The sequence below is a fragment of the Harpegnathos saltator genome, unplaced genomic scaffold (genome assembly GCF_003227715.2).
Source record: "Harpegnathos saltator strain DR-91 unplaced genomic scaffold, Hsal_v8.6 scaffold174, whole genome shotgun sequence".
Classification (NCBI taxonomy): Eukaryota; Metazoa; Arthropoda; class Insecta; order Hymenoptera; family Formicidae; genus Harpegnathos; species Harpegnathos saltator.
This window is the reverse complement of record NW_020229955.1, coordinates 1,157,203-1,169,581: the sequence shown is the minus strand read 5'-3', so window position 1 is coordinate 1,169,581 and position 12,379 is coordinate 1,157,203. Positions and strand designations below refer to the sequence as shown.

General features: G+C 54.2%; 2 protein-coding genes across 2 annotated transcripts; one reads left to right on the top strand and one right to left on the bottom strand.

Annotated features, from left to right (window-relative positions):
- The first annotated feature begins 863 nt into the window (after window positions 1-863).
- LOC105189590 (uncharacterized) lies at window positions 864-3,141 on the top strand. Its single transcript, XM_011151814.3, has 5 exons — window positions 864-1,069; window positions 1,173-1,204; window positions 1,323-1,588; window positions 1,688-1,825; window positions 2,086-3,141. Exons 1-4 carry the CDS (start codon window positions 1,030-1,032, stop codon window positions 1,800-1,802), a joined length of 453 nt encoding a protein of 150 aa, XP_011150116.1. The 5' UTR covers window positions 864-1,029; the 3' UTR covers window positions 1,803-1,825; window positions 2,086-3,141.
- Window positions 2,360-11,606, bottom strand: LOC109504445 (uncharacterized). Its single transcript, XM_025297319.1, has 3 exons — window positions 11,580-11,606; window positions 5,979-11,106; window positions 2,360-5,873 (listed from the first exon to the last, which is right to left on the bottom strand). The coding sequence occupies exons 1-3, from the start codon at window positions 11,604-11,606 to the stop codon at window positions 3,976-3,978; spliced, it is 7,053 nt and encodes a 2,350-aa protein (XP_025153104.1). The 3' UTR covers window positions 2,360-3,975.
- Window positions 11,607-12,379: the final 773 nt, after the last annotated feature.

The following is a 12,379-nucleotide window of genomic DNA, read 5'->3' as shown; positions in this document are numbered from 1 at the left end:
TCGCTTAATTTGAATAAATGTATATTCACAGTCGCAATATTTGTTCAATTTTAATACAATTTCTTCTCAGTCTGTCTAATTTTATATTTATACGTATATCTTTTTTTGTTTACAGTTTTTGTCCTTTTTCTCATAATAAAAGTTGAAAACCACGGACGTTTGACCTCCGAAAATTATGTAGGAAACTATCTATGATATCTCTTCGTTTCGCGTGGCTTTTCACGCTTTCGTTCCATTGCGCAACAGTGTATAAATAATTACAAAAATTAATTACATAATAATAGCATGTGCAACGCTCTCGTATCGACGCACAGCGATACGTTCCTGACAAAGGTCTCGAGCGTAGAAGAAAGTTTGCCACGAACGAACGGCAGCTCGGGATTGGTCGGTGTTAGTGAAAGTACATTCGGATACTTGCCTCGGTACTCGACCGATTACGAATCCGACGGCTCAAGGCACGAGGCTGACATCTGTTGGCGTACGGACAAATTTTCTGGGTAAATATTCTCGGATGAAAAGTTTAAATATGTAAAAGTGTTTCCGCAAATGTTGCGAAATGATTTTTACTTGCAACGGGACAATTTCATCGAGCATTTGCGTCGAAGATCTGTATTATTTTCTTTCATTGTTTCTTTTGCAAAGATTAGTACATAAATGTATATTTTTGTCTCTCTTAGCTTTTTCAGAAATACATTGTTATTATTTTGTCTTTGGAAAAGAGAGCTCTCCGGACGTTTCGGGAGCGTCTCTCTCGTCAGGAGCGGCAGGATGTGACGATTTAACCGTCGTTTAAGCGATGACAAGAAAGAACAACACACTTTTTCAGGCATTACACGGTTATTAAGTATCACGAAACTCCTCGAGTCGCTCAGTTTCGACAAAGAGCTCGTAGACCTCGCAATACATCGTTGCATTATCCGTTGAGCGAAGCAGCGACAATATTTGATAATATTAGACTCAATTTCAAGCAATCCGAATATCCGAACGTTTTTATTGTTTTAAAAAACTGCGCGGTCATACGACAGAAATATGAAGTGCTTGCTATTGACTTTTTCATTATTATTTCTGAGTGAGTACAGAAAATTCGTTACGCGATTCCGTTACGTTCGTACTCAATGTATTTTGTAATTTTAATTAATTCGCCTTATTAAACGCCTTTTTGTCACACGCAGGCACGATGGGGATGAGTCGAAATCATATGGTGGTGAGAATTTGTTTCTTCCTGAATTCAACGAGATATCTTTAGCAAGTTGTACTCACATGTACATATCTTGTGATCGAAAAGTAAAAGTAAAAATTACAGACGGTAATTCTGTGCGCAGGAGGACAAAGATGCTAAGAGACATCGTATGAACGATGCTAGGACGATAAATGCGAAGATCTTCAAGGGTGTAACCTTTAGTTTCTCCTGCGACGGCAGACCGAGCGGTTTTTACGCGGATATAGATTTCAGCTGCACGGTTTTTCACGTCTGCACTCCACAGGGTGAGAGAATTCCGATATTATGCCCCCACAAAACATTGTTCGATCAGAGAATAGGAATGTGCACGGATGATGATGACGTTCCTTGCGATCAATCGGAGAAATGGTAAAGAGAAAGGGATAGAAACAATATCTCGCTCTTATCATGGAGCAGCGAGAAAAAGAAACTCGTAAGATACCGCGCTGAATATAACGATTGTTGCAGGTACTACTTGGACAACTCGAATTACTACAGTTACTTCATGTTGCCTAAGAAATACGAAGAAGTAATACTCGACGAAATAGATGTGTACACAGTTAGACCGCTCGAGGATCATTAAATTCCAAAGATCTTTGTTTCACGGTATGTTATTTATAACAATACACACCAGTAATATCGTCGTGTATTTTAAGGACGTTGTCCATCAACAGAACACGTGATAGCCGATATCGAACGCGGCTGATCGCCGCGAGAAACGAACAATAACATTTAACATGTGATCACTCCGTGCGGGTCACGCAATGTAAATAATATATATGAACTTTTTTCCATCTCTCTCTCTCTCTCTCTCTCTCTCTCTCTCTCTCTCTCTCTCTCTCTTATGCTTTCTGTTGCTTTCTCAGTACCCTCGACGTCCCACCGGCAGAGATCGCGCATGTACCTTCCCCCTGGATCTTGGCGGCTATCTCCTTTGTGCTCTTGTTGCGGCCAGGTACACCTTTTTTAGCGCGCGCGCGCGCAACTGCCGTAGAACTGCAGGCGAAAAGAAAAGGAGGAGAGGAAAGAGGAGATGCACGAAGGAGACCTTCGACGCTGGTAGTCCGGAATAATCTCAGATCTATTCTCGACCGTTCGAACCTGACTGTTCAAGGTTCTTGAAAGTTGTAGCGCCGGTACTTTCGATATAGAATATTGCAGGCATTTGGAAGAGTGCAAGCGTCTCGTCTTGCAGTTCACCGATTTCGAGTGCAATCGAGACGCGAGGCTTCGCCATTTTTTTTTCATCCGGTCTGACGTATCTGCGTTTTTCTCGTCGCTCATCAAAGTGAGACAAAGGAACTCGCGTTTATCGCATTTATTCCTTATTCAGGACTGCAGGAATAAATGTTTTAGACTAGAGGAGAGGGTGAAAGAGAGACGGTAGAATCAATATTTAACTTTTGACGCCCTTGCTGCGCTCGAGAATTCGCTTAATCACGCCTCGCTTAATTGTTATCAGCTGATTCAGCATTTGCGCTTTTCGCGGGTTATGCGTTAATAATAGCAATGGCAGCGTACATAGCGTAGGAAGAAAGAAAGAGAGAGCGAGAGAGAGAGAGAGAGAGAGAGAGAGAGCGAGAGTGAAAAACAGATAAGTCGAGCGATATGACGTATCAATTGATGACGGGGATGGTATACGGTGGGATACAGTAGCGGATACATGCGTGAGAGTACACATCATTTATTTTCAATCAGACATTAATCAGACATCGTCAGAGAGCATGACTGCCTTAAGATCTATATGCTGATAATTCGATATTTATATTGCGATACGATCGTGCTCGACGCACGATCGTTTAATGCCGTGCTAATATTAATATGACCCTTAAGAAGATACGAAGTGTCAGCCGCCACCTTAAAAAGGGAAGAGAAATATGGAAAAAATCCCCATAACAATGAACGAAATAAATATCTGCTACGAATATGGCGTGTGTGTGTTTATTCTATCACGCGATCGAGATGCGAGGGAGCGTTTCCACAACCATCCACCGAGAACACCGTTTCTTCAGGCTCTAAAATTGTCTATCCTAAACTTAGGGAAAGGGAGAGGATAATGCACATCCTGCGCATAAAAGGGCCGCGTGGCTGACGAGCGTTAAACCGCGCGAGATTTCATCTCGTGCGAAACGCAACGAGAAACGCGTCCGGGAAACTAGTTTTGCTTTTTCCGATCGGTTCTCCGTATCCTTCAGCGGGCGCTGAATCCTCCCGAGAATCGCGCGTCGCGCGGTAAACACTTCGGAATGATCTCCGCGACATTTCGCGAGCGCGACGCGACGCGTAAAACACAAAAAGAGCAAAAAGCGCAAATAAGGAAAAGAGAACGAGAGAAAAGTTAAAGCTGACCCAATACAACTCGATATGTCGCTGCTATGCCTCGAGGAGAGTCGACACACCGCAAAGCCCGAGTGTGTTATTTTGACACGTATAAGCCGAAGCTTTCTTCACGCGTTTCTTGTCGTGTCTGAAATCACGTCATTTGATGCATTTCGATATTTCACTTAACGCGTTTCAACAACGACGTGATTTCAGACGACAAGATACGCGTAAAGGAAGCTTCAGCTTGTACGCGTCAAAATAACACACTCGGGTTTGCGAGTGCACGCGCGACGAAGACGTGTGTGTGTGTGTGTGTGTGCGCGTATATATATATATATATTTTTTTTCTTAATACTCTTAACGAGGCGTTTATATAGCATGTGCCTGAGATTTTAATACAGCGTGATAAATGGGCCTGATCGGGCGGGTCGGCGCTATTTCCTATGATAATAGGTGTCCTGATGCTGCGGCCAGGTGATACCGGGAGCGGTTTTGTCGTTGTCGTAGACGTACTTGACTTTCGGGTTGTCCGAGCCGAACAGACTCTGCCGGAGCATGCCGAACACGGCTGACGCGAGGGCCATGTTGCTGATCATCCCGGCCATGGACGCGGCCGCCCTCGCGTGAGCCAACGCGGTCTGGATGAGGAAGGATATGACGAAGCCAATCCCGGGCATCATGTTGCTCATCTTCAGCTTCATCGCTCTGCCGAGTTGGATCACCGTGCTCGTGATCTTCCGGGATATCACGTCCTCCCGCAGACTCGGCAGCTGCAGCCTCAATTCCGAGCACGTGTCCTTGTGGGCAGACGACGACCCGGCGGCGGTATCCTTGAACTTGTTGTCGTGCTCGGTATTGTCATACTTCTCCGCGGCGACGTCCCTCGCGTATTTGTCCGAGTACTTGCCCAAGAAAGACTTGAAGAATTCGCTCTTCGCGCGATGCTCGCGCTTGCGCTCCTCTTCACCACCCTCCGTGGGCTCCTTCTCGAGGTCGTGGGATGTCTTCTCTTCTTTCGAGGGTGTCGCCTTCGATCCCTCCGCGCTGGGTTCCTCCGTGCGGTCCTCTCCGGGAGTCTCCTCTCTGTTCATGCTCCTCAGGTGATGCTCGTCGGTGAAGGCTTTCAGTCGACTGGCAAACTTATCGTTCAGCCGAGTGCCGAAGAGCACGCCGAAGGCATTGTAAGCGTCCTCCATGCTCAGGTATTGAGTGACGTCGCCGTCGGCGTAATCGCTCGCGTTGGCCTTGATCTTGTCCAAGAACATGGTGATGATCTGATCGTCGTTCATGGAGCGCTTAATATCGGCGTACTCGTCGCTGTCTCGGAGGAGCTGGATGTCCGCCTCCTGCATGTCGTCGAGGCTCCGCTCTCGCTTCTCCTTGTCCTTCTTGAGCTTCTCGTTGTCCGGCCGCTGATCGAGCACCTCCTCCATGATGTCGCTGATGATCGTCAGGATACTCGGCAGATTCTTGTTGTCCTTGATCTTAGTGGCTCTGCCTTCGCGAAAGCCGCTGAAACTGATGCCCACCTCGCCGTTCCCGTAGCCGTTCACCCTCAGGAAGCCGATGTTCGTCTGAAACTTATCCTTCATCAGTCTCTCGTACCAATCCAGGAGGGTATTCTCAACCGATTCCTTCCTCGCCAACAGTTCTTCCTCAAAGTCGCCCACGGACATGCCGAAGAAGTTCTCCATCTGCTCGGACTCGGACTCGGTCGACCTGCCGAGGAGACCAAGACCGGGGATCGAGGGCAAGGACGGTAAGCCAAGCAAAGACGGCACGGTGCTGGTGACCACGGGCCACACGAAGATGCCCATGCACCTGATGAAGCTCAAGCTGCGTATGCATCGGACCAGCTGCGACAGGAAGTCGCGACTGACGGTGTGCTCGTTCAGCCCCTCGACGATCTTCAGGATCTCGTACTGGTCGGCGGTGAGAGAATTCCTGACCGTGGAGTTCAGCGTGTCCACGAAGTACTTCGTCTTGGTCCCCTCGAGCTTCTCCTCCTCCGAGGCCGCCTTGGCTCGCGAGATATTAACTAGAAGCTGAAGAAACTCGGATTCCGTGATGTTCGGGAAAGCGGGATTATTCATTGTCCCGGATACCCGTTCGGTCGCCTCTCCTCGGTCGGTCTCGTAGTAGAAGTCGGACAACCGCTCGGCGCTCCTGCGTCGTCTCCTCTCGCGTTTCTTCGACGATTCGTCCGAGAGAACGGACTCCGGCGACGGACCTCGTTGTTGCTCGATGTCGGACAAGCGGATCTTCTCCTCGGAGATATCTACGAGGATGTCGGACGGCTGTCCAAGGTACCCGGGGACGATTCTTGGCTCGCCTGAAAGAGGGGAAAGGGGAACAAGAAGAGACCGTGAATCGATGAGTCGTAGCGGAGCGAAGAGCGCGCAAGTCGCTTCGCGCTTAGCGGATCAGATTGATTCACCTACTGACGGAGTGTCCGCAGCCAGCGAAACTCCGCTTATCTGGCTCGTCTGTTCAGCGTCCGGCGGGAGCCTCGGCTGGTGGGGGATGATGGTCGCCTGCTCCCGCAACTTCGTCCCCGGTGGGCTGCTCGCCAGGCGTTTTCCAAACGGGAAACCCCCGCCGAAAGTCCCGCCCAGGCCGGGTATCTCGGCGAGTCCTGGAAACTGAGGAACGCCAGCTTGAATCGCGTCTGATATGCCGCTACCTGGAAACCCGCCCGGTATCATCGGAATCCCAGCTTGGATTCCAGCCGGTATCCCGGCGGCGATCTGAGAGGGCAGCTCGGCGAAAGGGTAGCTTCCCACCCCGCCGGGGAAGCCGGGGATCTGTCCAGAGATATCAGCGGGTATCTGTCCCGTGATATCGGGAAACTGACTGATGCCGGGAATTTGGCCGAACAGCTGGTCGAAGCTCGGCAGAGCCGGTGAGAACTGCCTCAAGGTCGGCCAGCTGATGTACTGGGTGCAGGTCACGAAGTTGTTGCTCCTCGCGCACTCCAGCATATTCGTGACGTAAGCGCGACGCAGGGGATCCGGTATCGCTTTCTCCGTCAGCTGCACGATGTTCATTTCCCGAGCGGTCAAGAGGTCGCCCACCGTGGGGTTCTTCATGTCCAGGTAGGACGTGTCCGGACGCGCCGGCGCGCTCTCCTTGCTCAGCAGCTCCTTCAGCACAGCCTCTATCTTGTCCTCCACGCTCTCCATGGCGCTCGCCTTCGGCGTGTCCTGAACATCGGGCCGTGGACTCTCCGCCGAGTAAGCGTTTCGCAGCAGGACGGACGACAGGTCGACCTTCGTCCGCGGCAAGCTCTGCGGCCTGCCGAAATTCGGGAAGTTCGGCAGCCGTGGGAAGAACTGGGCGATCGTCGGCCAGGCGATGTCCCGGGTGCACTCGAGGAACGTGCTCTCGCGGACGCAAGTGACCATCCTCTCGACGAAGACCGGCCTGACCGACTCCGGAAGCAGGCTCTCGGCGATCTGAACGATGTTACCCTGCTGTTCCGTGAAGTAAGACGCGATCTCCGGCGACTTCGAGCTGATCACGGGCTTCAGGTGGCTCGGAGTGGCGTGCTGCACGGCTCGCAGGATGTTGAGGATCACAGCCTCCGGATGCTCCGTGAAGATCGGGTAGAACCTCGTGTCGGTGATCGTGACCCTGGCGTCTCCGTGTTGGCCGACCTTGACGTCGGTCTCCGAGAAGGGCGACGTGTCCGTCAGGTTCTGCGGCAACGCGGGCTCGCTGTCGGTCGCCTGCGGCTGCGCTCCGAAATTCGGGAAGCTGGGCAGTCGAGGGAAGTACTCCAGCAAAGTCGGCCACAATACCTCTCTCGAGCACACCAGGAAGCTGCTCTTGCGAACGCACTCGGTCATCCGCTCGACAAAGGTAGGACGGGCAGCGTCGGGCAGCAGGTCCTCCGTGGCCCTGAGGATGTGTTCCTGCTGGTCGTTGAACAGCTCGGCGAACTGCTGCGCGCCAGCGACCTTGCCGGCGCTCTGATAGCCTTGCGCGTCGGGCGGGGACAACTGAAGCGAACGGAGGATGTTGAGTATCACCGATTCAGGATGCTCCGTGAATATCGGCACGAACCGCGTGCCGGTCACGCTGATCACCGGGCCGTTGCTCTGCGGGTACTTGGTCCTGGAGATGATCTTCACGTCGGGGCGATCAGCCGCGTGCTGCGAATCGTCCCACTGCTCCTGCCGCTCCTGCTCCTCCGCGTTGATCCGATGCGACGCGTCCTCGCGCCTCGGCGGCGCCTGCTCTTGACCCTCTTGACCCTCCGGTGGCTGTCGATTCAGCGCCGGACTAGGGAACTCTGGCAAATTTGGCACGTAGTGAGCCATCGTAGGCCAGACGACGTATCTGGTGCAGTTGATGAAATCGTTCGTCTGGAGGCAAGAGAAGACCTGAGTGACGAGCGGCGCCCGAGCCGAAGGCGGGAGAATACTCTCCGCTAACTTGAGTATGTTGATTTGCTTGTCGGTGATGGTCGTCAGGACGATGACGTTGCCGCTGATGATCAAGTTCTGCGAGTTCTCCGGTATCGCCTTCAAGGAATTACGCACTCTCGTGAGGATCTCGGTGATCCTGTTCTCCAGCTCGCTGGACGCTTTGGGAGGGACGCTCTCTTGCTGTTGTTGACGGAACAGCAAGCCGGGAAGTCGACCGGACTGGCCCTGCTCGACCGGAGGCTGTTGCTCGGAGGCATCGACAGATTGCGGCGGTTGCTCGGTGCTGGGCGGCCCAGCTGGGACGCCAACGAAGCCGGGTATGAAGGAGGTGATGTCGGAGAAGCTTGGGAATTGCGGTAGGTAGGAGCCGAAGACACTCGGGAACGACCAGTCTGGCAACCAACCGGTGATATCCGGCAGACCGGGATTGAACTGCTTGACCGTCGGCCAGGTGGAATACTTGATGCAGGTCATGTAATTGAACTCCTGAATGCACTTGACGGTCTTCTGAACAAAGTCCGGTCGATACGAGGTGGGGAGTAGCTGCTCGGCCATGTGGATCGACAACAATTGCTCCGGCGGCAGCAAGGCGACGTAAGAATCGGCGGCGTTATGAGCGACGGACGGCGGTGGCACCTTGGCGTGCTCCCTCAGAGTGTTTTGCAGGATGTTGACGATCACCGCCTCCGGCTTCGGCTTCCTCATTCTCGTGGCGTCGGCGTCCACGACCTCCGGCAGCTCACCCGTCGTCTCCACGAAGCTGGGGAACGGCACGATTGGGTACTGCGGGTAAAAGGCGATGGACGGGTACCACGCCTGATAATCCGGGAAGTCCTGCAGGTCCGGATAGTACCGCCTGACCATCGGCCAGGCGAAGTACTTGACGCAGCTGAAGTACTCGAACCTGCGCACGCACGAGAACATCCTGTCGGAGTACTCGCGACGTGCCTCGCCGGGCAACAGTTTCTCGGCCATCTGCAGGATCTGCAGTTGGCCGATGGTGAGCAGCCTCCTCAGGGTCTCGTTCCTCGAGTCGATGTAAGTCGGGCTTTGATCGTACGTGGTCTTCGAGTCGAGAGCGCTCCTCAGGATCGCGAACACGACGGACTCCGGCGTGAGCAGTCTCGCGCGGTGCACGCTGTCCTCCGCTCGCGTCGTCTTCGTCCGAACAGGTCGTTGGAACAGGTCGGGCAGGTCGATCTCGATCGGTAAGCTGCCGAAGGTCTGGCTGACCGACTCCGGTATGTTGTCGATCACGATCGGCCAAACGAAGATGCGCAGGCAATTCAGCACGCTGAGGCCGCGTATGCACTCCGTCATGTTCTCCACGAAGGACGGACGTTGCTTCGCCTCTATCAGCTGCTCGGCGCACTTGATTATCGCCAGTTGCACGTTGCTCAGGGCGCTCGCGTTCAAGGACGCCGAGTACGTCTCGTCGGACAGCGCTCCCGCGCGCGACTGCCAGATACCTCGCAAGCTCTCCAACAGCTGATTCTCCGTGAACTTCGGCACGTCGGGCAGAACCTCGACCGCCTGCTCCCTCAGATGTTGCAGGAACGTCCGGTTTCTGATCTGCTCCTGCAACATCGCCGCCTGATCCTTCCATCTTTGCAGACGGTCAGGACCGGTCCCCGTCGTCGAAGACGGCATCGGCTCGAGCTCCTCGGACGTGTCGTTCTTCGCGTCGCTGCTGCGTTGATTGCGGATCTCCTCGTTTTCCTCGCCGCCGACCACGTCGATCTCCACCGACTTCCCCGAGAGAAGAGCCTCCTCCTCGGCCGACTTCTCCGCGGCTCTCACGCCGTTGCCCGCCAGCTCCAGAGCGTCGTCGCGTATGGATATCAGTTTCTTTATCTGACCGTTCACGATCGACTCTTGGTCGCGACCTGGCGAACCGTCCTCTTCGGCGCTCAGGTACACGGTCGAGCTCTTGTACTTGGGCTTGCCTGGTGTTCCGACCAAGTGCCTATGCTCCCTGCTGTTCACATCCTGTCCCTTCAGCCCGGTTTCAGCCTCCGTCGTGGCGACTCGGTCGACGACGCGCTCTTCTTCAGGGTTCCCCTCCTCGCTGTCGCCCGAGTCGCTGAGCTCCAAGCTGCGGAGGTCATTGCGCACCTCCTCGCTCACTCCGTCGATCTTCTCGATCCGCGCCTCGTCCACGTTGACCGCCGCTGAACTCTTCGCCTGTCCCACTTGTTCCTCAGACGTGTCCCGATCTATCTTCTCCGCCGAACTCGCGATGTCCTCGAGCTTCTCGCCAAGACCGCCGGAGATCCTCCCGTACCTCTCCTCTTCCGGCCGCGCCCCGTCGTCGTCCTCGTCGTCGTCGTCGTCCTCGTCGTCGTCGTCGTCGTCGTCGGGACGGTTTGCATTCTTCACGTTCACGCGCGAGCGTTTCACATCGATCAATACTCTCTGACGCTCGATGGAGTCTTCCCGAAGATGCGAGGTGTCCTCAGCGATAGCGTCGTCCAAGATCCTCCGCTGACCCAGTTCCTCGCCGTCGTCGGCCTCGACGATCTGCGCATCGAATCGCCGAATACCCTCGTCCTGCGGCGCACCCTCGCCGCCGTCCTGCAACACAGACTTACCGCCGGCGAGGCTCACGTCGTTTCTTCGTCTCTTCTTCGCCACGCTACCTTCGTCGACGGCAACGTCGATTTGAATCTTCTCGGCTGCCACGTCGCGTCGCTCCTCCGTCGAGTATCCTCCGCCTTCGTCGACACCACCACCGTCGTCCTTGTTGCCCTCCTGCCCGGCGTAGGCGTCCTCCGTCAGGCTTCTTCGCTGCGCCTCTGCATCTTCCGCCGGCGCTGGCCGTTCCGCTCGTCCGTCGAGATCCGGCGTTGCCGAAATCTTGCCGTGCACTTGGTCCACCCGGCGGTCGTCGTCCCCGTCATGCGGCACACTTCGCGCTAGTGCGTTATGGAGGACACAGAGCAGAAGGAGGAAACAGAGAATCGGTCGCGTCGCGAGACTGCGGACGCTCGGTGGCCGTGGGCGTCGAGAGTTGAGTGCTCTCATGGTCGCGGTCGAGAGGCGAATGTCTCGGCCACTTCTGAGCCGGTCTATGGTCAGCCATGCTACACGCATGGTGATACACATACCATCGCCTAAAGCATCGCACGAGGACGGCTACAGGCCGGCTCACGGACGAAGAAGCGAACCTGTATATGAATAACAGCCTGGCATTTCCATTTTTGCGCGTCTCTCTACGCGCCACCGCCGCTGGCTTTGCTGCTGCTGCTGCTGCTGCTTCTTCTTCTTCTTCTTCTTCTTCTTCTTCTTCTTCTTCTTCTACTTCTTCTTCTACTTCTTCTTCTTCTTCGGGGTTGCGAGGGAACGAGCCTCGCAACCTGATCGCTTGACCGGTTGTGCGTCCTCTCCGTATGCGTGCGCGGAAATAGAAATCGAGCGTATCGAGGGATCGCCCGGGTTTATATATCTGAAGGAAGCAAGCAATTCTGGTAATCGCTGCGCGGGCGCAGGTGTAATCGCGCCGCGCGTTTATCGGACTCGCGCTTATCGCCGTCCCCTGGTCCTCCTGTTCCTCCTATTTCTCCGTCTCCTATACTCCTTCCTCTCCGTCTCGAGGAAAGTTTATTTACCTCGAGCGGGTGTCGTTCGACAGGCATGATTTACGGACAGGTACGTGAACGCGCTCAGCGCGAACGAGCGATGGACCCGGGAGGGAGAGAGAGAAGCAGGAACGCCGTATACATAGCTAACTGCCCGGCATGCGCATTTTTGCGGAGAGGACGATCGCCTTGCACGTACTCGCTCACGCGCGCGCGCGCGCGCCATCGAGCGTACCGGGAAACGCGGAGTTCACCGTCTGGATCAGAAGAGACGATCTCGGGTATATTTCTTCCGAAGAGCCGCCGACCATCTCGTTGCTCATGCCTCGTGACGTCACGAGCGAAGAGATCACCATTCGCGATTGGCAAGTCGACGCGCGCCGTTGACAGAGAAAATCCGGGGGAGCTGAGTACATCGTAGAAACTGGACGCGCGCACGTTATGATGTTATTATTATTATTATTATTATTATCAGCAACAAAGTGTCTACAAGTATCTCCTTTCCGAGAACGAAACTCTCGCTCTTCATCGACCTTATTCTTGCTCTTATCTTTCCCCGAGGCAACGAGACTCGCGTTCTCCTTCGAGCGATTCGAGCTGTGGAAAAAGGGACAAGGCGCCGATGAGACGCGCTTCTGCGAAGCGGGAGAGGCGCGAACAGGCGAAACGAACGAGGCATCTCTCTCGAGCCGAGAGGACGCCGCTTGAATCGAACAGCAGACCGGGCCGCGTTAGAGTCGCGTTTAATATAGCCTCGCTGGCGCTCGGCCGGCGTAAAGGGTTGGATTTTTAGTCCTTGAAGGAATCGAGACTCGAAGGAATGAAACACC

Excerpts from the sequence above, each read along its gene's own strand:
- LOC109504445 (XM_025297319.1), bottom strand. The coding sequence starts at position 11,606 with ATGCCTGTCGAACGACACCCGCTCGAG. Across the intron at positions 11,107-11,579 it reads TCGAACGACACCCGCTCGAG|CCGTCCTCGTGCGATGCTTT; the intron begins GTAAATAAACTT and ends GCCGGCCTGTAG. Across the intron at positions 5,874-5,978 it reads TGCGGACACTCCGTCAGTAG|GCGAGCCAAGAATCGTCCCC; the intron begins GTGAATCAATCT and ends CCCCTCTTTCAG.
- LOC105189590 (XM_011151814.3), top strand. The coding sequence starts at position 1,030 with ATGAAGTGCTTGCTATTGACTTTTTCATTATTATTTCTGA. Across the intron at positions 1,070-1,172 it reads TTTTTCATTATTATTTCTGA|GCACGATGGGGATGAGTCGA; the intron begins GTGAGTACAGAA and ends TGTCACACGCAG. Across the intron at positions 1,205-1,322 it reads TGAGTCGAAATCATATGGTG|GAGGACAAAGATGCTAAGAG; the intron begins GTGAGAATTTGT and ends TTCTGTGCGCAG.